The sequence below is a fragment of the Dama dama genome, chromosome 18 (genome assembly GCF_033118175.1).
Source record: "Dama dama isolate Ldn47 chromosome 18, ASM3311817v1, whole genome shotgun sequence".
Lineage (NCBI taxonomy): Eukaryota > Metazoa > Chordata > Mammalia > Artiodactyla > Cervidae > Dama > Dama dama.
This window is the reverse complement of record NC_083698.1, coordinates 102,068,645-102,095,889: the sequence shown is the minus strand read 5'-3', so window position 1 is coordinate 102,095,889 and position 27,245 is coordinate 102,068,645. Positions and strand designations below refer to the sequence as shown.

General features: G+C 35.9%; 2 protein-coding genes across 2 annotated transcripts; both read right to left on the bottom strand.

The window, feature by feature from the left end:
• Nucleotides 1–446: 446 nt before the first annotated feature.
• LOC133072950 (olfactory receptor 2A2-like) lies at nucleotides 447–1,379 on the bottom strand. The gene has a single exon (XM_061166488.1). It carries the CDS (start codon nucleotides 1,377–1,379, stop codon nucleotides 447–449), a length of 933 nt encoding a protein of 310 aa, XP_061022471.1.
• Nucleotides 1,380–20,768: 19,389 nt separating this feature from the next.
• On the bottom strand, nucleotides 20,769–21,701 carry LOC133072949 (olfactory receptor 2A2-like). Its single transcript, XM_061166487.1, has one exon. The coding sequence runs from the start codon at nucleotides 21,699–21,701 to the stop codon at nucleotides 20,769–20,771; it is 933 nt and encodes a 310-aa protein (XP_061022470.1).
• Nucleotides 21,702–27,245: the final 5,544 nt, after the last annotated feature.

Here is a 27,245-nt window from a genome sequence, read left to right as displayed (position 1 = left end):
AGACAACTAACAAACCTTCAGGCCACTCTTTGAAAAGCTACAAAATAGTCTACAGTGTCCATTTTTCTTTTTCCCCTCTTGATGAAGAGATGAGAGTTGGGAATTTTCTCCTGATCCAGGCACATGGTGGTAGGAAGAGAAGGTAGCTATGGGAGGTAAAATGTCATAAATTTGCCTAAACACTTCACTTACTGTATCTCTTCTTGGCGTTGTACTTGTCTGGAGTGCTGACACCTATTATTTGACTTCTGTTATCTTCAGAAAGGAAATTTGGCCTATATATTCTCATATCCATGGAAGAACAATGGCTTAGGGATTCGTATTTTGCCATCATATCAATGTTCCTTTTGAGTAACTGTCATCATGAAATCATGCATTGAGTTTTTTATACCAGCAATCACATCTCATGGAGGGAAAAATGCACTGAACCAAAACTGGACCCTCCCTCACACTGTCCTCTTTTTCTGCAACACTCTGTGGAAGGCAGCCTTCACTTGAGCATTCCTTACACTGTAGACAAGAGGGTTCAGCAATGGATTGAAAAGACTGTAAAACAGGAAAAGGATTTTCTTCTGTTCCTCTCGGTGGCTACTCTCAGGGGCCAAGTACACCATCATGGCTATGCCAAAGTAGAACCCAACCACACAGAGGTGGGAGGAGCAGGTGGAGAAGGCTTTCTTGCGGCCCTCCTTTGACTGGATCTTTAGGATGGCCCAGAGGATGCGCACGTAGGAGACCAGCATCAGGGAAAGAGGCCCAACTAAAATAAACACACCTTCAGCAAAGAGGAACATTTCATTGATCCAGATGTCACCACAGGTCACTTTGAGGACAGACTGAATTTCACAGAAGAAGTGGTTCACCTTCTGGGGCCCACAGAAGGGCAGCCTTAGAAACAGACTTACTTGGACTATGGCCAAGCACAATCCACACGCCCAGCAAATGATGGCCAGGAATGTGCACACCCTCCAGTTCATGATGGCCATGTACTGCAGGGGGTGGCAGATGGCCACAAACCTGTCATAGGACATCACTACCAAAATCAAACACTCCATAGAAGAAAAAATCAAATTAAAAATCATCTGCAAAGTACATAAGACAAAGGAGATGTTTTTGTTGTGCTTCACTAGATTTACCAGCAAATTGGGCAAATTACTAGAGGCATAGGATATGTCAATGATGGCCAGATGAGACAGGAAGTAGTACATGGGCGTGTGCAGTCTAGAGTCGAGGCAGATGAGACCCAGGATCATGCCATTTGCCAGCAGGTTGAAGGTATATAACAGGGAGAAGATACCAAACAGGGCCAATTCCATGTCTTCACTGAGCTGGAATCCTACCAGGATGAATTCTGCAATCCATGATTGATTGCCCTCCATTTCTAAAGACAGTACGTCAAGGACTGAAGTGTGATGGGAGGGTCACAGCTGGATAACAATGAAAATAGGAGTTATTTATCTGAAGGGAATGAATAGGAAGCCGGTATGCTTGTCCCTGCATTACTGCTTTGTTTTCTAAGTTTCTTCGCCTCTTTGTTTTCTTTTTTTTTTTTTTTTTTCATTTATTTTTATTAGTTGGAGGCTAATTACTTTACAATATTATAGTGGGTTTTGTCATACATTGACATGAATCAGCCACGGAGTTACATGTTTTGTTTTCTTTTTATTGTGAAGTAATCTAAAATTTCAGATAAGTATCAGGGACTATATGCCAGTATGTAGATTTTACCAAATTGCTTTTTTCAATTTTGCCTTATCATTTATCTTCTCTGTGTTCACATAGTGTTAATTTTCTGGAGAATACATAAGACTAAAGGGAAACCATATTCACCTATTGGCACATGTACAACTAAAACCGGTGAAATATTTTCTCTATAACATGTATACTTGCTAATATATTCTCAGTATAATTACCAAAAACAGGAGATGTAACATTAACATGATTCACTACTCTAAATACAGCATTTCCTGCCCTTGTAGTCTAAGGTTCAAATTGAACATCACATATACTAGTCATTTCCTCTAATTTTAAATAGTTTGGATTTCTTGCCTTGATGTTGATATTTTTGAGGAGTATGAGGTCTTGTTTTGTAAAGTGTTTCTCTATGCACTTTTCCATTTATTGTCTATGTTCTAATTCAGATTAAACATTTTTTTAGCAGGGAAAAAAGTGCCCTTCTTAATGCCTGCCATTAATACACAGATAATGATAATTTGTCCCAGTAACATTGATGTTGATGTGGATCATTGGCTAAGGTGGTGCCTCCATGTTATTTCCATTATAAAGCTTTTTATCCATAAAGTTTTAAGTACTTTCTTTCTTCTGGCTTAACAAACTATCCTATACTCATCTTGTACATTTCCCACTTCAGCTTGGAATCAATTATTTCACTCAAAATATGTCTTCTTTTATTGAAGAATCATTAAAAAATATCTGCTTATATTGGGTATTTAATAATAATTTTTTTATCATCACTTTTCTCACATTTCTGATATCCCAATGTAATAGGGATAAATGTAATTTGGGACAGTATATAGATTGCTAAGTGGATAATGGATTCTTACCTTGACTTGTTTATTCTTAACACGTTTACTGACTTCTTTTGGAGAACAAAATCTATTTTACTAAATTAACATTACATCATAAAGAATGATCTCAATCTTATACAGTAGTTTTTTTGGCAATGTATATTTAGTATCCCCAAGTCATATTAATTATCTTGCTAACCAATTTTGATTTTCTTTGTTTTTCAGGCAATTATAGTCTTCTGGAAATTTTAGACTTATATATTAATGTTTCAATGATCTGGTTTACTTTGTGGGTAAAGAGGCATCTACCTCATATGAAATTCTAACATCAAGTTTTCTAAGTATCTTAGAGAAACATAAAAATTCATAAAACATTGAAGAGAAAATACGTATGTGAAATATATGTCCAAAGCTGATGATTATTAATAATTTCTATGAACAATTTTCCACTTTTCATTGTACCTATATTTTCACCTATATATTTAAAATTATATGAACAATACTGTGTATCTACTTTCATTTAGAATAACATCATGTACATTTTTCATATCAATTATATCTCTGCAACATACTTTAAACATCTGTACACTATTTTGTTGCATATGAACATTTTATTTAGTATAACATCTTCTAACTAGGTTGTGTGGATTATAATGCTATAGTGACTACATTTTATATATATATTTTTATGTATATTTTCTTTCCTTATACTAATTTCCAGGACATGGAAATTCTTGGTCAAATCTATTCCTTTCTTCCTTCCCTCCCTTCCATCCTTCCATGCTTCCTTTCATTCTTTCTTTCTATCTACCTAGCTATTTATCTATCTTTCTGTTTACCTATCTAGTTCAAAACAGCCTATTAATTTAATTAATAGCCTAATTATTTTAAAATTAAAATAAAATTTCTTCTTCCCAATGGAGTCATTTTTCACAATAGCAGCTCAGTAAACAAAGGATATGCTATTCTTTACTGGGGCAGTAACTGAGGTAAGGAGCTTTAAAACATTCCTTTAAAAAAAAAAGTTCCAGTATCAGACGTTTCTCTTGTCTATCAATACATTTATCTATTAGGTTATAAGATCCTTTTGCTTTTTTGACCAAATCAGAGCCTTATTCAGAAGAAATGACTGCATATGAAGCCTGTAGCCAGGTTATTCTCAAAACAATAGAACTGGTCTATTGGCTGAGAAGGACCACCACTCAACCACACTGGGAAGTGATGTCAAGAAAACTGCTGAGGAATAGAAGACAGCTTCCACAGCCCAGTAGTCAGAAGCTCTAGGAGCTGGGTTGGGTGTAGTCATTACTGTAATACACTTATTAATATGATTACAATAATAAATAGTTATTAAATAAATATATATACACACACATATATAATTTATATATACACAGAAATTTGTAAAATATGCCCTATTAGATATTCTGAAAAATTATTTCTCAGTCAATTGTAAACTACAGATATATACAAAAACTGTGATAGCAGGACTATGGTGCAGCATTAAATTCATTGAAATAGAGAGGAAACTGTCAAAATTGTGAGCATGATGGTGGATAAACAGAACATAAATTAAAAAATCCTGGTGCTTCAGACGGCAAGAATCTGCCTGCAATGCAGGAGACCTGGGTTCGACTCCTGGGTTGGGACGATCCCCCGGATAAGGGAGTGGTAACCCACTCCAGTATTCTTTCCTGGAGAATTCCATGGACAGAGGAGCCTGGTGGGCTACAGTCCATGGGATCATCAAGAGTCAGACACAAGTGAGTGACTAGGACTTTCACTTTCTTTCACTTACAATGTAAAAATAATATTACAAAAACTGAAAAAATCAGCTGTTAGCAGAGAAGTATGAAAAATAAAAAAAAACACAAAATCTCCCCATTTGTGAAGTGGAAAGTTAAAAACCAAAGGTACAAATTTGAAAGATGCAGTTTACAAACACTGAGATTTAGACTTCAGTTTCTGGCAAGATAAGAGACTACATGCCCTACACCATACTCTTCTATTAAAAACAACTAACTCTACTCTTGAGCAGAGCCAGTCTGGACTGAACTATTCTTACTGAAGGAAATACTAATATTTCATTTCAAGCTGAAAAGAAGTGATTCCAGAAAGAAAGTTCACATTGTAGAAAGAAATAAAGAGCAAAGGAGGTAGTACATATGTTTGTAAAACTAAGCAGATATTTATGGTATGAATACTGGTGGTGTTCTCTGGTACCTAGAATAAGACTGAATTAAATATATAACAAATAGCACACATGCTGGGCGTAGACTGATAGAAGTTAAAAGGTTCTAATTTCCATGTGTTTTGACAGATGTAATTACTGACTTTCATTAACCTTTCTTTCTACTAAGTATCAATTATTAATTGTACTGATACACTTAGCCCATGAGCAGTTCATATTCCCATACAAAAATTTAAGGATTCTTCTTAAAAAAAAAAAATGTGTGGGATTAAAGCCTGTCACACGTCTTTACAAATCAACATGTTAAATCTACATCTGAGTAAGAACATCAAGGAAACATTACCTCTGTGGAGGGACAGAGGTAAAAGAAAAATGGAAAAAAAGAATTAGAAGTAGTTCTCTCTAGAAAAGCAACATATAAAATGGAAAACCTGTCAAAATAAACCTCTTAGGACTTCTGGAATCTAATCAAAAGCTATAGCAACCACACACACGCTTAATATGGAAAACATCCTGAAAATCAACTGGAGAGATCTGTAGCATTTTAACTTTGCCCTGATACCATGCCCTACTCCTAGCTCAGGAGCACTTTTAAACGAGATAGTCTGCACTTCTGATGTACACTCAGTACCAAAAGGAGCAGAATATACCTCACACTCACAGGATTCTGGATGCTGGATTTGACCTGTCTGGTGACTCCTTGAAGGATGCACTCAAAGGACTTCCCTTATTTTGATTAACTCAAAACTCCCCCACCGCTGAGGTGGCTGCCCAGAGGCAATTGTTGAAAGCCTTTGAAGGCAGAACTATCAGCTGCTGCCACATGAGGCAAGTAATAAATGTTGGAGTAAGCTACAGACTAACATAAGACCCTGAGTGGAAGAATTGGAAATAAGACGATTTGGTAAATAGAAGATCTGAATAGCTCCCAGATACTGCTGGGAAACTAGAAGTCCACACACATGACCAGGGCTGGGAAAATGCTCAGAGGGAATCTGAAAATGCCTTGTCTTTGTCTAAAGGCTGGACTCTGCACATGCAGGAAGCTGTCAGAGTTGTAAATCACCTGGTTGAGGGGTGACAGTAAGTCCCAACACAAAAAGAGAGCCATTTATAAAAATATGAAAGGAGGATGAAAATACCTATAGAGTTCTGGATTAAAGGCATATGCATGCAATATTCAATATGCTTGCTTGTTCATTGGTTTATCAGAACCTGAAATGCCCTTATGAGATCTGGTTCTCTATTAGGAGATTATGAAATAGAATGACGAAAAACAAAAAGTCATCATCACAAAACAGAGGGAAGATAGGATGAAAAATCAAATTAATTTTGAATAATATTAATAAAACTCTCCTACTCAAAATGTGATTTAAAAAATGATATTCAAATACAAACCAGTTAGTGCTAAAGGTGTACAAGTTAAACATGAACTCTTATGTTTACCCAAGATGTAACTGAAAGTGTTGAACAATCTTACAAAGACTCTAATGTAACCATGATTAAATATTCCAATAGATTAATGAAAGTATTACATTTACTAATGGTTCAATAAATTATAAGCAGTAAAGAAAATGGAGGTGAAAAAATAGTCACTGCACATGAAAAAGAATCTATGAGGCATTCAGGAAATAAGTAGTGTTGTTCATTTTTTAAAACTCAATAAAGAGGATAACAAACTGGATATTAAAAGATGGAAATAATGCACTGAAAGATTATATTTAATACCTATGGCTGATTCATGCTAATGTTTGGCAGAAACCAACACAACACTTTAAAGCAGTTATCCTACATTAAAAATAAATAAATTTATATAAAAAAGAATCTACCTGGATCTCAAGATATATAGACAAGGGGTAGATTCTTCATTTGGATATTTTATTTTATTCATTTTTTGCCTTCTAATTGTATTGAATGACAACTGATACGCAACACTTTATAAGTCTAAGGTGTACAGCATCATAATTTGACTTCCATACCTTGTGACCTGATGACCATGATAGGCAAAATGAACATCCAGCATCTCATACAGACACAAAGGTATTTTTTTTCTGTGAGAATTTTCAGATTAACTCTCTTATTAATGTTCACATAGAGTATACAGCTGTGTTAATTATATTCATCATGTACATTACATTCCTAGAAGACTTACTTACCCTATAACTAAATGTTTGTACCTTTGGATCACTTTCATTCAAGTCCCCCTCAACTATTCCTCACCTTCAGTCCTACAAATCTGATGTCTTTTTCTATGAGTTTATTTTTTTTTGTTATTTGAAGGAAAAATGACCTGTAACACTATGTTAGTGCCAGGTGGAAAATAGAGGGATACCTTCTTGAAAATTTAACTTACAGGCATGATAAAGATCGAGAGGTGAAACGTAAACAAGATAAAATTTCCAGAGAGGTGATAAGGGATGCAATTTTAAAAAAAGCAATATTTAAAGAGGTTTACCAAAAATGTTCCACATTGAACATAGACTTAATTTCCAAATTGATAAAAATGCATTCTGAAAGAAAACAGTAAAGGTAAATGCACCCATAAGGACTTGAAGACCTAATAATAATTAAAGATAAAATAAATCTTTAGATCAAAAATTTAAGATTCATTGGTTAAAAATAAATTCTCAATAAATATAAATGAACAAATATTTGCCTATCTTTTTCCTCTTTACAAAAAATAGTTGCCTAGGGCTGCCCTAACAAGTTAAAAATCTTAGCTTTTGTTTCATAAATTTTGCAATTTTTAATAAAAGCGATAGTTTCACTTGTCTCTTAAAATACTTTGTTGCACTATTGTCCCAAGATCAAAAGGAAATATTAAAAACATTAAAGATAAAAGTGTCTGTATCGGATCAACAATTTAACTAACAGTAAATTTCTTATCAGCAAGATCTGAAGACAAAAAGGTAGTATCTTTAATGTCTCAAGAGGCAGAGAAGCTCTCAATCAAGAGTTTTATAACTGCAAGAACTCTCTTGAATGAATGAGAACAAAATGAAATTATTTCAAATGTAAATTATAAATGTTTAAAGCCTATAGCTATTTAGCATACCAATAAAGAGTATTCCCCATTACATTAGAAGTAAATTCAGAATGAACCAAATACATACAAATAATATTGAACAAAGTAATAAAATATAATCTTATATTTAATAACTTATGGGCTATGAAATAATTATTTTGATATTTAAAAAGGATTAAAGTAAAATTTGAAAAATGTAAATGAAGGAAAAGAGACTATTTGAAAATAAAGAGCGCTAAATTCTTGAAGAGGCTCAAAATACTGAATGATACTAAATTTATTACTGTACATCACGCATTTTTATGTTAGCACTTCAAAAAATCATGAATCAAAAACAATGGTATTGATGATTTTCAAAATTATAGTGCAAACAAATGAAGCATTAAAGCATTATCAATCAAAAAAGAAGGTAGAATGCAAGAAAAAAACAGAAAAAGAGAAAAAAATGGTTGATATTCAGAAAACACATATACAACAACAAAACTAAGTGTATCCATTAGTGTATTAAATGTAAGTGAATTAAATATATTCATCAAAATAGAGATGGTCATATTGGATTAAAAACAGAAAATCCACATACAAACCTTTACAACAAACACATTTAAACACAAATGCACCAGACATACACATACACTCAAAACCAAAAGAGATGATTGACGGTAAAATGATGAAAAAACATGCTTCATGCCAATAGTGACTGGTAATAGCAATATTGATATCAGACCAAAGGACAGAAGGATATATATAAGATACTGTGCCGTGCTTAGTCACTAAGCCGTGTCCAACTCTCTGCGACCCCGTGGACTGTAGCCCACCAGGCTCCTCTGTCCATGAGGATTCTCCAGGCAAGAACACTGGGGTGAGTTGCCATGCCTTCCTCGAGAGGATCTTCCCAACCCAAGGATCGAACCCAGGTCTCCTGCCCTGCAGGAGGATTCTTTACTGAGCCACCAGGGAAGCCCATATAAGATACTACGAAGCTGTAGTACGATTTGCCAAAAGAAGAAAATTCACTATAAATTCACTATAAAATAATTTATCAAATTTTATATAGAAGACAAGTTTTTTCATCTAGTCAAACAAATCATTATTGTTTTATTATTAACAGTAAGGCTTTAAAAGTTTTCCTTTAGAGTTAGGATATGATTTTAACATGCTCCCCTAAAACCACTTCTTTTTAATGTGACCTAAGAACTAGCTGTCAATAAGGCAACAGGAAGAAAAAAAAGGGCTAGGATTTAACATGGAAAATAAAATATATAATTTCTGATAAAACTTGTGTATGTTAAAATCAGAATCTATACGGATGATCTATTATTACAGGTGTACACACAACAAAATCGGCATTCAAGGATGATGTATGAAATGGGAGGACTTACATACCTTGTTTACAGAATGAGCATTTTGTAAAGATGGCAAATCTATTCAAACTGTTCTTTTGGTTCAATAAGGTCAAAATCAGAATCCAAGAGGAATTTTCATGTATAGAAACTAAGAATCTCATTATAAATTTGATGTGAAATTATAAAAGTTCAAGAAGAGACATAGCAATGTTGAAGAAGAATGAAGTATCAATAAAATGACCTACTCTATGGAATATTGAGACCTACAAGGTTACAGTGACTTCACATTTTCAATCAATGTTGTATTGGGACAACAATAAACAAACCCAAGAAATGCATGTTTAACTCAGAAATTCAGGAATGTGTACACACACATGCACACACACATACACACTTGAACCGAGATAAAGGCACCAATGTTTTTAATAAATAACGCTGATTCAGTTGGCTAGCTATGTGGGTAAAAACAAACCATGACTTCTCCCAACACACTAAAAAAATCAGATGGGTTTTAGATCTAGGCATAAAATAATAAAAAAGCTTTGTAGGATATTAGTGACTTCATGTGAAAACCTCAAAGGGAGAAAAAATTTCTGAAACAGAATTAAAACAGCATTAAAGAATAGATTGATAAAATTAAGAACCTAACTCGTGTTTATCAATAGCCATCATTAAGAGAGCAAAAACGAAATCCACAGAGTGGAAGCAAATATTTACAACGTGTATAACCAATACACACTTCCCAGGTTGCGCTAGTGGTAAAGAACCTACCTGCCAAGAGACACAGGTTCGATCCCTGGTGTTAGAAAGATCCCCTGGAGACAGGAATGGCAACTCACTCCAATAGTCTTTCCTTAAGAATTCCATGGACAGAGGAGCCTTGCAGGCTACAGTTCGCAAAGAGTCGGACAAGCCTGAGCAGCTAACACATAACCAATACAGGGCTCATATTCAGAATACTTCAAGATTTTCTGCACATTTTTAATGCAAAGATAGATAACCCAATTTAAACTGGGCAAAATACTTGAACAAACATTTCACATGAAAGAGTATCCCAATAACCCCTGACACATTAAAAGATTAAGAGGTACTAACCTTCCTAGGTCTCCAAAGAGATAGAACTTAAAATACAAAACACACTGATGGACAAAATTCAAAAGTTTGAAACTACAAGGACTCGGCAAGCATATAAAACAGGGATACACTACTACTGAGAACATAATACGGTGCTCCCATTTTGGAAAAGTCAAGAAGAACTGACTGTATTTGAACATATACATAACAATGGCTCATGGATTCTATCTTCAGCTATGTCCCCAATAGGTGCCTAAATACATACGTCATACACATATTTAGATTTATATATAAAGCTTACATATGAATATTCTTAAAATAATTATAATAACTTTTTTCATACCTTCCAAAGGAAAAATCTATCACTGCTTATAAGAGAAGAATGAAACAAGGACTTATCTCTGATTGACTTTACAATCCATGTGATGACATAAATATTTACTGGAGGACTCCTATAATTAGTTTTAGAAATAAATGATTTAATTTAATTATTCCTAATAGAATATATGTTTTGGAAAACTATTCAATGAAAACAATTGGCCTATTTGTATATGCAAAATTTTTCTCTAGAAATAAAAAAAAATAAGTCAAAGGCACATTTCCAAAATTAAACAGTCAATAAGGATTTCTATAAAAGGTGCTCTGATTTCAAAATCTATGACCATCAATTAACTCTGTTTAGTCTGTCCTTGTAATATAAATGAAATGGTATAAATGAATTTGAACTTGTAGTGGAATATATTCTGACAACAAAGCATTTTGTTGCTAAATAATCAGTCTTCTATAAATATCTTTAATATTTGTAAACATAAAATTCACTATGTCAATTTTCTCTCCATGTTCAAAATTATCAATGTTTGTGAATATCATTTCCCATTATGAATTAAATAAATATAAATATTGGTCCAGTTAAGAGGAGCATTGGTTGGGATCCTCCAGAGGCCAACCCCTGAGACAGTTATTCAGCTACAAGTAGTTCTTAGGAAGTAATCCAAGGAAACACAGGTAGAAGATTGGCAAAGGGGGACAAGTGAGAAAAGGTGGTCACTGAAGGTTGGATGACCAAGTAAATCAAAATTGTTGTCACTGAAGTTAGATCCCAATGGGAAAATCTTGGAGCCAGGTTTAAGAAGCTAGTAAAGTGTCTCTGGTTTTCAGGAACCTGTCTAGACAAACAAATAGAGGTGCTGGCATTGGGAAATCAAGCCAGTGTGCACTGAAGTGGGAGGGCACGGTGTCATGAACAGGGCACCCACAGTATCAGCTATAAATTCTCTGTTCATCACTGTGAAATCCAAAATTTGATTGAACATACTTAGGCAGATGAACAGGTGTGATTTTCTGGTTGTAAATGAAGAGGGCAATTGTCAAACTTTTTGAAAAAATATTTTCTCATGATTTTTAAATATTAGAGCAACACAGATATTTATCCATAGCTAAGTAAAAAGAAAGTTTAATTTTTTAATTTCAAAAGTTGACTTTACTTACACCCAACCTACTAGCATTCTTTATCTATCTTGTACCTGAAGAATTTGGTTAAACTTCTGTATTTGGATAAAATATAATCTAGGGGATATTATTGAATATTACCTCTGCTATTCACCATAACTAATATGAGAAAAATATTTAAGTGCATCACCATGTATTGAGAACTATGTGGTAAGTCTATGTAAATGAATTAAAGTTTCTGGCACATTTACCACATGAAAAGTGCTCAACATATTTTCAGCAACAGGAAGGCACATTTAGGATGGGCTGTAGGCTGTATGATCTGTAAAAGTCCAGTTTCAGGGCCACTCACCAAGGAATACAGTCATCCTTCAAAGCCTGAAACTGCAGAAGAATCTTATTTTTAATCATTGCTGTTGGGGTAAAATAAACAGATAATCAGACACTGATTTTAAAAGCAAACCCTAAGTTAAAAATCAAATGGGCACCCATGGCTGATTCATGTAGATGGATGGCAAAATCCACCACAATATTGTAAAATAATCATCCATCAATTAAAATAAATAAATTAAAAGAAAACAAATGGGCAAATATACCATATTTCAGGCATTGATTTACTAATTTCTTAGAATGACAAGTCTCTGTATTGTGTACCAGGCAGAATTAACCAGAGATTTTTCTACTGAATGACTGTTTGTGAGGCTCTCAAGCAGGTTGTCAGCCAGCTGGTAAAAATGACTTCAAGGCCTGCATCCATTTTCAGTGCGTGTCTCTCGCACCCAAGTTTTAGGTCCTAATGCTACAACTAACCTTAGCATAAACAGCAAATGTTATAAATGTCAGCAAAAGCATTAAAAGCTTACATGGTGGCTGATGGTTTAACAGCTGGTTCTGGTCTGTTCTTCTGTCCTGAGTTGTCCACTGAGGGACTTAATAACTGAGTTTATGAAGAATCTGCCTCCTCAACAAATTCATATATTTGCAGATAAATCTTATCTCCATTAGCCATTGTTATCTTACAAGTAGTCAAACCCTGGTAACACTCCCTGATTCTTTGGCTCCCAGACTTGTGCTCTCAAATGCCTGTCTCTTGTCATCATCTCTCCAGGGAGTTCCCAGTTATCTGATATTAGCTTCTAAGTCCAGCTTCCAAGAGATTCAGTATCTCTAAAATTCATTCTAGAGTCCAGGCATGTTGTCATTATAAGTTAAAAGAAAACAATTGTCGCATTCTACATCATAAAATAATATAACATTGGGGAGAGTAAGTTAACACACCTAAATTTCTACACAATATTACATATGTTTAGAAAGGTTTATTTAGTAAGGAAATAATAAATAACATTAATAAACATATTGCCAGATGATTATCAGAGCGCTATATCCTTATCTTCATTAGTCTTAGAACATCTCCCACCCTCCCTGGTGTCTACAGGGAGAGATCACTGCTTTCTCTGACCTTCTGCAGAAGTGAAACCCTTTGCTCCAATACCTCACACCTCAGTGGACTCTGATCACTTACAAACTCAAGTCAGGGATACCTAGAATGCCCTTGCAGTGACTTCCTGTTACAAACCATCAGTTCTCCACTTTTACACGGCAGAAGCCAGATTAGTATGAAAATGAAAACTCTGTTAGCCTCAGTAATATTAATTTGAATCCTAAGATTAGAATGCTGAAATATGAGTGAAAATAACCAAATTACTGCAGCTTTGAGAAAGTCTGTGGGAGTCCTATGTTTTATTGTAACATTATAAACACTGCCAGTACTTTCTTTTTGCATTCAGTAAAATTTAAAAGTGATATGTTTTCATTATTTTTAAAAAAAACTGACTTAAATAAATGTGAAGAGAATAAAAGCTAAAATGTTCACTGAAAACCTGTCAGGTACAAACACATTTCAAACCAAGAAATTGGTTTTATAGCAGGGCTATTTTGCCATATTTTCATCACCTAGAACTTTCCTCCCACATTTGATAAGTGACAATGGTAGTGATGTTAACCTACTCCAGGAGATGGTGCAGGATTTTCCTCAGGTGAGGACAACTGTCCCTGGAGAGAAATTCCGGTAAGAAACCACGGTAAGCTAAATGGGCTCCTGTACCCGCCTTCCTGCTACAAAGGAGATAATGATGAGATCTTTATCAAGTAGCTATAGGATTTCATCCTGCCACTTACTAACATCTCCCTCGTGGGCAGAAGACAGGCATGCTAGCCTTCCTTACTTCCCTGGCGGGAGGATGTTTCCAAGGTGCAGTGTGAGAAGCTGGCCAGCAGAGGAAGAAATGAGAAGTAGTAAATGCACACCCCCAGCTTCAGGAGGCAACAGGGTCAGAGGTCTCTTACATCCCTTTCAGTTTGATACCATGACTCTGGGATATTGAGTTTCATCAGCCTCTTCCCATACATGCGACCAGGGAGGGGGACTGATTTAAAAGAAAAAGAAGCCTATGTTTAGACAGCATGTGTATCAGATGTGACTCTGAGACCTCAGCACAGTTCAAGAAAGGGGTCTTCACAAAGGTGGCTTTTTCTTCTTCATAAACCTGATGATTTCTGCCAGCCTTCTGCCCAGCTCCTCCGTCCATCATTAACCAGTATAAAAGTAATGATTTCTATTAATATAAAGAGGAGTCATGGTACTACATCTGCTATTTTTCTCAAACTGGGCTGGAAAACTCACAGAGATGGGGAGTGGTTGGAGTTAAGTCACCTGCTCCCAGAAGCAAGTGCAGTAGATGACGAATCCCAGATCCCTTTTCTGCCCTGACAGAGAGGGCAGGACTCATGGGTGCCCAGGATCTTCTATATATGTGAGGGCTTTATAGTCTGATTAAATAAAACCACCACATTCCCCAGAGACATACCTGTGGAGTCCAGGGAACAAATTACAAACCATATTCTCAGCATTCTGTGTCTTTCCTATTTCTCCTCTCTTGGGTCTCTTGCTTTATTATCTGTGAATGTGTGTGTGTGTGTGCACATGTGTGAACCTGCTTATGCAGAGAAGAAAGAACTGAGGAAGAATGGTAAAGATGTCTGTACTCAAGAGAAACTTGACATAAAATTTTAAAAGATAAACTTCACTTCATTGATTATGTCCCACAGTACAATTCCCAAGGATATATGTGTATTATGTTTTTGATCTTGAAATTGATCCTGTCTCCATATTCTACTTTTGGAAAGATTCATGATGCAATAAATGTGACCCCCCACGGACATTATTAAAGTAGCCCCTCTAAGGACTGGATCTTTCCCAGGGAGTGAATTATCCCCATCTGCTGAAAAGTGTTAATATGTAATAATTATCAAAAATATCCATTGCAAATATTACTCACTACTTGGAAAATCACATAGACTGAATCTTATTGCCTAAATGCTTTCCTGCTCTACCCTATTCCTTCAGTATTTGTCCCATTTTGAAAACATTTTCTCCTAAGTATACACCCTACATTTAGAGAGGCCATTGTCCCCTCTCTGTTGTCAGCACAGTCTGGTAAGCATTGAATTTAGATGATGCATGGCTTTGCCTGTACCCACAGATCCACGGAAAAAAAAACACACATACATGATGACTCAGATCCCTTAAATTCATGAGAATTCACATCAATTTGGCCTTTGATGTTCCCAGAAATCCTACTGTATTTCCTAGTCTCTTCTCTCAGGTGTCTTTTTTTTTTTTTTCTCTTTCATTAACTCTCCCATAAATCCTTCCACGCATAGTCTTAGCTACTGAGTGAGGGTAACTGAGAAATTAGATGCAATCAGATGACAGTTCATTCAACCTTAACACACACACTGACAAAATTACTGAATTTTTGCATTTATCTTAAGTTATCTCCTCTTCCTATGGCGTTATTAGTTTTTTCCAGCAAGGCCAGTCTACAACTTAATACTATAAATGTCGTCCCTCTTGCCAACTCAAGAATTTCTCGCCAGCAATTTCTGTCTCAAATGTCTTACCCCTATGTTTTCTTGAACACACCCAGTCAGAAAGTGAAACTCTTCAGGGAGAACAGGGCAGCCTACAGGGGCAACAGCTACTGCCTTCTCTGCAGCTTGGTAGCCAGGGGTGGAAAAGACAGCACAGAGGAAACCTTAAGTCGGCCCCTGCTTCCCTGTCCAGTGTCTAATATCTTCCTGCTTGAGGCTGAGCGGCCCCCAGGTCTGCACTCATCAAGCTGGATATTCAAGGGAACCAGTGTTGTAGCTCAGTCTGGATCCAAAGGTCTGGTTACCAGGATAGCTGATCGTGTAAGCTTCAGTCTGCGGGCAGCAGCAAAAGATCAATGTCCTCGCTCAAAAGGTTGGAAATATTTGTGGACTACAAAGGCCCATAAACAACTATATGCCAATAAAATATATAACTTAGAAGAAATGGACAAATTCTTAGAAAGGTACAGTCTCTCAAGACTGAACAGGAAGAATTGAAAAAAAATATGAACAGACCAATTGTAATACAAGTAGTGATATGGAGACAATGATTTTAAAGTTCCCAAAACAAATATCCAGCATAAGTTGCCTTCACAGGTGAATTCCATCCAAAATGTAGAAAAGAATTAACCCCTAATCTTCCAAAGTTATTCCAAAAATTTTCAGAGGAAGGAAACATCCAAACTCATTCTATGAGGCTGCAATCACCCTGATACCAAAACTGGACAACGATACCATGAGAAAAGAAAAGTACAGCCAATATTATTGGTGAACATAGAAAATTCTCAACAAAATACCAGGCAATGAATCTAACAGTACTTTAAAAGGATCAGACACCATGATCAAGGGGGATTTATCCGAGAGATGCAAAGATTTTTTTCAATATCTGCAAATTAATCAGCGTGATACACCACATTAATGAACTGAATAATAAAAACCATACAATTATCTCAATAGATGAAGGAAAAGTTTCTGATGAAATTCAATATCCATTTATGATTAAAAAAAAGTCCATAAAGTGGTCACAGAGGGAACACACCTCAACATAATACAGGTTGTATAAGACAAACTCTAAAATCACACTCAACAGTGAAAAGCTGAAAGCAGTTTCTCTAAGATCAGGAACACAACAAGGATTCCTCTCTTGTAACTTTTATTCAATATAATTTTGGAAGTCCTAGCCATGGAAACCAGTGAAGGAAAAGAAATAAAGTGAATTCAAGCTGAAAAAGAAGTAAAAATGTCACTTTTTGCAGATGAAATTACATTATACATAGGCAATCTTAAAGATGCTGCTAGAAAACTACTAGAGCTCATCAATGAATTTGGTAAAGTTGCAGGATACAAAATTAATACAAAGAAATCAGTTGCATTTGTATATACTAACAATATAAGGTAAAAAAATAGAAATTCAGAAAATAATTCTATTGACCACTGGATTAAAAAGAATAAAATACTGAAGAATAAACCTACTTAAGGAGACCAAAGACTTATATGCAGAAAACTCTAAGACACTGATGAAAGAAATCAAGATGACACAAACAGGTGGAGAGATATATCATGTTTTTGGACTGGAAGACTTAATATTGTCAAAATGACTATATTACACAAAATAATCTACACATTCAGTGAAATCCCTGTCAAATTACCAAAGGCATTTTCCACAGAACTGGAACAAGAAATTTTACAATTTATATGGAAACACAAAAGATTCTGAATAGCCAATGCAATCTTGAGAGAGGAAAATGGAGCTGGAGGAATCAGCCTTCCTTATTTCAAACTATACTACAAAGCTACAGTAATCTAGACAGAATAGTACTGGCACAAAAACAGAAGTATAGACCAATGGAATAAGAGAGCCCAGAAATAAACATACACACCTATGGGCACCTTATCTTTGACAAAGGAGACAGGAATACACAATGGAGAAAAGATAGTCTCTTTAATAAGTGGTGTTGGGGAAACTGGACAGCTTCACATAAAAGAATGAAATTAGAACACTCCCAAACACCATACACAAAATAAACTCAGAATGGATTAAAGATCTAAATGAAAGGCCAGAAACAATAAAACTCTTAGAGGAAAATGTAGGCAGAACATTCTTTGACATAAACTGCACTAAGGTTTTCTTTTACCCATCTCCTGGAGTAATGGAAATAAAAGCAAAATAAATAAATGCAACATAATTAAACTTAAAATCTTTTGCACAGCAAAGGAAACTACAAACAAAATGAAAAGATAACCCTCAGAATGGGAGAAATAATTGCAAATGAAGCAACTGATGAAGGATTCATCTCCAAAATATACAAGGAGCTCATGCAGCTCAATATCAGAAAAACAAACAACTCAGTCAAAAAAAGAGCAGAAGACCTAAACAAACATTTCTCCAAGGAAGACATACCAATGGCCATTAAACACATGAAAACACACACAGCATCACTCATTATTAGAGAAATGCAAATCAAAACTACAATGAGATATCACCTCATACTGGTCAAAATGGCTATCATCAAAAAATCTACAAGCAAAAAATGCTGGAGAGGATGTGGAGAAAAGGGAACCCTCCTGCACTATTGGTGGGAATGCAAATTGATGCAGCCACTATGGAGAACAGTATGGAAATTCATTTAAAAAACTAGGAATAAAACTACCATATGACCAAGCAATCCCACTGCTGGGCATATACTCTAAGCAAAAAGACACTGGTACCCCAAAGATCATTGCAGCCCTATTTACAAAAGCCAGGACACAGAAGAAATCTAGATGTCCACTGACAGATAAATGGATAAAGAAGATAGACTACTTATATACATTGGAATATTACTCAGCCATGTAAAAGAGTGAATTTGAGTCAGCTAACCTGAGGTAGATAAACCTAGACTCTGTTACACAAGTGAAGTAAGTCAGAGAAAAAAATATATTGTATATTAACATATATATATGGAATTTAGAAAAATGGTAGAGATGAACCTATTTGCAGGGCAGGAATAGAGAAGCAGACATAGAGAATAGAGTTGTGGACACAATGGGGAAAGGAGAGGGTGGGATGAAATGAGAAAGTAGCATTGAAACATACACATTACCATGTTCACATAGACAGGTAGTAGAAAGTTGCTGTATTAACACATGGACTCAGCCTGCTCTGCAACAACCTAGAGGGATGGAACTGGGCAGCTGCGGGGAATGGAGGTTCAAGAAGGAGGGGGTTTATGTATATCTATGGCTGATTTATGTTGTATGGCAGCATGTTTACAGTGTTTGTGCAACACTGTAAAGCTATTTTCCTCCAACCCTAAAATTAAAAAAAAAAAATCACAATTTTTATTTTAATTTAAAAATAAATTTAAAAAATGGAAAATCAGTTACTGAAGAAAAAACCAAATAATACAGACAGATTGCAAATGAGCACATGAAAAGATGCTCTTTATCTCTATCATGAGGGAAATAAATGAAGACAGCAATGAATTATCACTATATACCTAGTAGAATGGCTAAACTCCAGAGCACCGACAACACCACTGATAATGATGTGGATCAATAAGAACTTTCACATACTTCTGAAGTGGGATTCATTTTCTTTCATGTAAAATAATACAGTCACATTGAAAGGCAGTTTCATAGTTTTTTAAAAAACCTAAGCCTCCTCTTACTATACAATCTACCAACTGCACTACTTGGTATATATCCAAAGGATTTGAAAACATATGTCTTCACAAAAACCTGCACAGAGATGTTTAAAGCAACTTTGTTCATAACTGCCTAAACTTGGAAGCCATCAAAGTGTGTTTCAGTTGGTAAATGGATAAACTGTGGTGCAACCAGACAATGGAAGAGAGTTCAGAAATGAACTATCAAGCAAAGAAAAAAAAAAAAAGAGGAAACTTAAAGGCATTCAACTGAGTGAACAGAGTCAATGTGAAAAACTACTTTATATATACATACTTTATAATTCCTCCCCAAATATTTGGAAAAGCCAAAACTATGGAAGCAGTTAAGAGATCAGTGGTTGTCAGGGATTAGAACTGAGGAAGGAAGGAAGAGGTGATTTTTAGGGCATTGAAAATACTGTGTATGATGATATAGCGTGGATACACATAACCAAACACTTGCCAAAACACAGAATATACAACACCACGAGTGAATTCGAATGTACACTGTAGACTTTGGGTGATGATGATCTGTTTATACAGACGAATGAATAGTAACAAATATGCCACTCTAAGGAGGGTTGTTGGTAATGGGGCAGCTTATACATGTGGGGAAGTAGGGATTATATAGGGCATTTCTGTCCCTTTCACTGAATTTTGCTGTGATAAAAAATATCTTTAAAAATAAAGTTCATTACATAAAAACAGGCAAGAGATGTAAAGAGTTGTTGCTTTGTTCAGTTGCTAAGTCTTGTCCAAATCTGCGACCCCATGGACTGAGCATGCCAGGTTCCTCTGACTTTCACTACCTACAGGAGTTTGCTCAAATTCACATCCACTGAGTCAGTGATGCTATCTAACCATCACATCCTCTGCTGCCCTAAACAGACAGCTCATCAAAGAAGATATACAGATGGCCAGGAAGCAACTGGAAGGAAACTCAATATCACACATTAATAAGGAGTTTTATGTTAAGAAAAAAATGAGATACCAGTGCAGATCTCTGAGAATTTTGAAAATCCAAAGTGTCTCTATATCTTTAAAATGTTTCATTCCTTGTAGGTTTTCTCAGGGATCCTAACCAGGAGTCCAAACTGTCACTCCCATCAGTGCTTCAGAGGCAAGATAACTAACAAACTCTCAGGTCACTCCCTGAAAAGCTAAAAGGAGTCTGAATGATCCATTCTTCTTTTTCCCATTGAGAGAGAGCTGGGAGGTGGAGATTTTCTCCTATTCCTACACACTGCCATGGAAGGGAAGTAGATATGGAGGATACAATACCATAAATTTGCCTGAACACTTATTGTATCTCTTCTTGGCATTGTGCTTTATTACTGGGGTGCAGCACTCTATCATCCAATGTCTGGTATTTTCACAAAGGAAATTAGGTCTGTATGTTCTTGTCTCCATGGAGAAATGGAGGCTTAGGGATTCTTATTCTTCCATCATGCTGATGTTACTCTGGAGTAAAGCTCATCTTTAGATCATGTCTCTTTCTGGGGGACTTTGAGTTTTCTTGCACCAGCAATCACATCTCTGAAGGGGAAAAAATGCACTGAACCAAAACTGGACCCTCCCTCACACTGTCCTCTTTTTCTGAAATACTCTGTGGAAGGCAGCCTTCACTTGAGCATTCCTTACACTGTAGACAAGGGGGTTCAGCAATGGGTTGAAAAGAGTATAAAACAGGAAAAGGATCTTCAGGTGTTCTTCTTGTTGACTGTTGTCAGGGACCATGTAAACAACCATGGCTATGCCAAAGTAGAACCCAACCACACAGAGGTGGGAGGAGCAGGTGGAGAAGGCTTTCTTGCGGCCCTCCTTTGACTGGATCTTCAGGATGGCCCTGAGGATACGCATATAGGAGACCAACATCAGGGCAAGAGGCCCAACTAAGATAAGAACACCATCAGCAAAGAGGAACATTTCATTGATCCAGATGTCACCACAGGCCAATTTGAGGACAGAGCGAATGTCACAGAGGAAGTGGTTCACCCTCTGGGGCCCACAGAAGGGTAATCTTAACAAGAGAATTACTTGGACCAGGGCCAGGGCAAATCCACATGCCCAGCAAGCGATGGCGAGGTTGGAGCACACTCTCCAGTTCATGATGACCGTGTACTGGAGGGGATGGCAGATCGCCACATACCTGTCATAGGACATCGCCAACAAAATGAGGCACTCTATGGATCCAAAAGTCAAATTGAAAAGCATTTGCACGGTGCAAGGGTCAAAGGAGATGTTTTTTGTGTGTTTCACTAGGTTTTCCAGCAAGGTGGGCAAATTGCTGGAAGGAAAGGACACGTCGATGATGGCCAGGTGGGAAAGGAAGAAATACATGGGGGTGTGCAGTCTGGAGTCAAGGCAAATGAATCCCAAGATCATGCCATTTGCCAGCAAGTTGCAGATATATAACAGGGAGAAGATACCAAAGAGGACCAATTCCATGTTTTTGCTGAGCTGAAATCCCACCAGGATGAATTCTGAGATCTGTGACTGGTTGCCCTCCATTGAAAATTGCAGTTTGCAAAGGACTGAAGTGTGATGGGAAAGTCAGAGCTGGTAGCAATGAAAGTAGGAGTTATTTACACGAAGTGAATTCAGAGGAAGCTTGTGTTGTCCCTATCTCCCTGAGGTTTTTTTCTTCAAAATTTCTTTGCCTTTTTGTTTTCTTACTTTTTATTGTGAACTAATTCAAATTTACAGATAAATATTAGGGATTATAAACCATACTAGTATATAGTATATAGGTTTCACTAATTTTTCTTCATTTTTGGCTTATCACTTATTTTATCTAAATGGACAGTGTATTAACTTTCTATAGAACACTTAAGACTAAAGTGAAGCCATACTCACATATTGACAATTTATTCCTAAACTCTTGGAAGGGTCCTTCTTCCTGCAACATTATTATATTACATATATTATATGTTTCTATACTATATATAAACAAAGCTAGTGGGGTGATGGAAATATAGCTGAGCTATTAAAAATCCTGAAAGATGATGCTGTTAAAGTGCTGCACGCCACGTGCCAGCAAATTTGGAAAACTCAGCAGTGGCCACAGGACTAGAAACAATCAGTTTTCATTCCAATCCCAAAGAAAGACAACAAGGAAGAATGTTCAAACTATCCCACAGTTGCACACATTTCAAATGCTAACAAAGTAATGCTCAAACTCTTTCAAATTAGGCTTTAAAAGTACATGAGCCAAAACCTTCCAAATCTACAAGCTGGATTTCCAAAAGGCAGAGTAGCCAGAGATCAAATTAACAATATCTATTGGATCATAGAAAAAGCAAGAGAATTCCAGAAAAAATATACTCCTGCTCCATTGACTATGCTAAAGCCTTTGACTGTGTGGATCACAACAAGCTGTGGAAAAGTCTTCAAGAGATGGGAATACCAGACCATCTTACCTGCCTCCTGAGGAACCTGTAATCAGGTCAAGAAGCAACAGTTAAAACTGGACATGGAACAACAGACCGGTTCAAAATTGGGAAACGAGTTTGTCAAGGCTGTATATTGTCACCCAGCTTATTTAACTTATATGCAGAGTGAAAGTGAGAGTGAAGTCACACAGTTGTGTCTGACTCTTTGCAACCCCGTGGACTGTAGCCTGCCAGGCTCCTCCGTCCATGGGATTCTCCAGGCAAGAATACTGGAGTGGGTTGCCATTTCTTTCTCCAGGGGATCTTCCCGACACAGGGATTGAACCCAGGTCTCCCGCATTGCAGGCAGACGCTTTAACCTCTGAGCCATCTATGAAATGTCAGGCTGGATGAATCATAACCTGGAATCAAGATTGCCAGGAGAAATATCAATAACCTCGAATATGCAAATGATACACCCTAATGGCAGAAAGCGAAGAGGAATATAGAGCCTTTTGATGAAAGTGAAATAGGAGAGTGAAAAAACTTGCTTAAAATTCAGCATTCAAAAATGAAGATCAGGGCACCTGTCCCAACATTTCATGGTGGTAGATGGGGAAAAAATGGAAACAGTGGCAGATTTTATTTTCTTGGGCTCCAAAATTACTGTGCATAGGCTTCAAAAGTACATGAACCAAAATCTTCCAGATCTTGGTTGGACAGTGCCTGCAGCCATGAAATTAAAAGACAATTCCTCCTTGGAAGGAAAACTATGACACATCTAGACAGCATATTCAAAAGCAGAGACATCACTTTGCTGACAAATGTCCATACTGTCAAAACTATGGTTTTTCCAGTAGTCATGTATGGATGTGAGAGTTGGATCATAAGGAAGGCAGAGCACTGAAAAACTGATGTTTTTGAACCATGTGTTGGAGAAGACTCTTGAGAGTCCCTTGGATAGCAAGATTAAATTAGTCCATCCTAAAGGAAATCAACCCTGAATATTCATTGGAAGGACCGATGATGAAGCTGAAGCTCCAATATTTTGGCTACCTGATGTGAAGTTGGAAAAGACCCTGGTGGGAAAGATTGAGGGCAGGAGGAGAAGGGGGCGACAGAGGATGAGATGGTTGGTTGGAATCATCACTCAATGGACATGAGTCTGAACAACCAGGAGAAAGTGAAGGAGGGGAGACTGGCATGCTCTAGTCCTTGGGGTTGCAAATAGTTGGATAGAACTATGCGACTGAACAAGAACAACAACACATTTACATGTATCATTGTGTGTGTGTGTATGTGTGTGTGTTAAGTCGCTTCAGTTGTGTCTGACTCTTTGTGACCTTATGAACTGTAGCCCACCAGGCTCCTCTGTCCATGGGATTCTACAGGCAAGAATACTAGGTTACCATGCCCTCCTCTGGGTGATCTTTCTTCCCAACTCAGGGATGAAACCTGCATTTTTTACGTCTCCTGCATTGGCAGGTGGGTTCTTTGCCACTAGCACCCCACTGGGAAGCCCCATATTTACTATATATAATATATAAAATTACTATTAATATATTATTACAGTAAAATATAGTCACTATATACACATTCAGAGATACACATACATATAGGTAATTTTGATGCATGTATAAACTCATAAAATATGACCCTAACATATGTCTTGGAAAAAAATCTTTTTCAGTCAGTTGTATATTGCAGATATATGCATGAATTGTGATTAGAGAACTATCATGCAGCATTAAATTCATTTTAGTAGGGAAGAATGGTCAAAATTGTGGTAAGGATAATGACTAAACAGAATGTAAACAGTACAAATCTTAACAATGTAAAATGAATATTACCAAAGCCAACAAAAATCAGCTGTTATGGGAGATGAATTATAAGAAATCATAAGAAAATCATTTTCCCCCAGTTGTGAAATGGGAAGTTAAAAAGTCAAGTGTTCAAATTTGAAGGATATAGTTTACAAACACTGAGATTTAGACTTCAGTTTCTGGAGAGATGAGAGACTACATACCCTACACCACAGTCTTCTTTAAAAACAGCTAAGAGGCAGAAACAACTGAAGTGACTTAGCATGCACACAAAACTAGTCTTGATCTGAGATAGTCTGGATTCAACTATTCTTCCTGAAGGAAATTCCAAGATTTCATTTCAAACAGAGAAGAAGTGATCCTAGAAAAAAAAATCACTGTAAAATACAGATATAAAATACACTGTAAAATTCACTGTAAAAATACAAATCAAGGAAAGTACCAATACATTTACAAAAATAAGCAGACACTCACTGTACAAAGAATTCTGGCAGTGTCCTCTGGGACCTAGAACAAGACTGAAACTAAATATGTAACAATGTATATATTGGGAAGAGGCTAATGGGAATTAAAAGTTCTAATTTCCATGCATTTTGACAGATAATATAGCTACTGACTTTCATTAGCCTTTTTCCACCCAACGTTAATCACTCAACTGAAAAATCTGAGCCATGAGCAGGACATATTTCTTTATATAAATGTAAAGATTCTGCTTTAAGAAAAAATAAAGGATTGACACCTGTCATTAACTGAAAAATTGAATATCTTTATAGACCACTTGCTAAAATGTCTGAGTAAGATCAGGAAATTATTAACTCCATGGAGGGACATGAGTTAAAAGATGGAATAGGAAAATAAAAAAAGTACTTCTCTCTAGAAAAGTAACATATAAAATGGAAAACTGTCAAAATAAGCCTCTTTGGACTTCTGGAATCTAATCAAAAGCTATAGCAGCAGCACACATGCTTAATACGGAAAACAAACCACCAACCTGAAAATCAATGGGAGAGATCTGTAGCATTTTAACTTGCCCTGATTCCATCCCCCATGCCTTAGCTCAGGAGCAGTTCTAAAAAAGATAGTCTGCACTTCTGATGTACACTCACAACCAGAAGGAGCAGAATATACTTTACACTCACAGAACTCTGGATGTTGGATTTGACCTGTCTGGTGACTGGACAGGGAGGCCTGGCATGCTGCAGTCCACGGGGTTGCAAAGAGTCAGACACGACTGAGTGACTGAACTGAATTGAAGAAGCAGTATTAGAAGAGGTTTACCAAAAATATTCCAGATTGTAGAAAGACTTTACTTAATCTCCAAAATGATAAAAATGTATTCTGAAAGAGTACAGTAAAGGTAAATGTACCCATAACGATGTTGAAGAACTTCTGATAATTGGAGATAAAAATTAATCTTTATATCAAAAATTTGAGGTTAAGATAGATTAAATATAAATTCTTAATAAATATAAACAAACACAAATATTTGACCATTATTTTCCTGTTTAAAAAAAATAGTTTCCTCGGGCTACCTAAAAATTACTGTTAGTTTTTAAAATAAGTTTTAATATTTAATAAAAGCTATAATTTTATTTGCCTCTTTAAAGGCTTTCTTACAGTATTTCAGTATTTAATTGTTCCAAGATCAAAAGGAAATATTAAAAAAACATTGAAGGTAAAAGAAAAGTATCTACACAGGAACAACAATTTCACTGACAGCAGATTTCTTATCACAGCACAAGATCTGAAGACAAAAGGTATTAAATATACACCAAGAGGCAGAGAAGCTCTCAGTCAGGAATGTGACAGCTGCAGGGACTCTCTTGAAGGAATGAGAACAAAAGAAGAGATTTATTGTATGAAATTGTAAAAGTTTAGGGCATATGTCTCTTTAGTATTCTAATAAAAATTATTCCTTAATAAGCACAGAAGTGAATTCAGAGTTAACCAAACACATATAAATAATATTGAACAAACATTATAATAAAATATGGCCTTTTATTTAATAACTTATAAGCTATAAAATGATTTTGATGTTTAAAATTATAAAAGTAAAATTAAAAAAATAAATGAAGAGATGTATTTGAACATGAAGAATACGACCTTTTTGAAGAGGCTCATAATACTGAAAGAGTTTAAATTCATTACAATAAATTATTAATGTTGAGGTTAGCACTTATAGATTACCAACAATACAAAATGACAGAATCTATGATTTCCAAATTACAGTGCCAACAAATGAGACATTAAAGCATTATCAATCAAAAGGAAGGTAGAAGGCAAGAAAATAGAAAAAGAGAAGCAAAAAAATTGTTGATATTCAGAAACACAAAATATGCTGATATAAATAAGTCTATGTATATCCATTAATGTATCAAATGTAAATGAATTATATTCATCCAGCAAAAGACAGAGATGACCATGTCAGATTAAAGACAGAAAATCTACTTATGAACTTCTTAGAACACTCACACCTAAACATAAATGCACACAAACATACATGAACACCCCAAGCCAAAAAAGACTGATAATAAAATAATGAAAAAAAGGGTTTATGCCTACAGTGACTGTAGTAGCAATACTGATACAAGACTTAAGCATAGGTAGGCATATAAAAGATGCTACAAAGTCATAATAAAATGAACAATCTGCTAAAAGACGAAAATGCATGGTGTGTTTATTCCCTATGAAATAAGTAAACTTTACACAGCAGGAAACTTGTTTATCCCAGAAAAACATACAAAAGCATTATTAAGGATAGTAAAACTTGAAAAGCTTTCCCTTTGAGTTAAGAAATGATTTTAACATGCTTTATTAAAACCACTTCTTTTTATTTTTATTTTTTTAGCATCTATACTTTA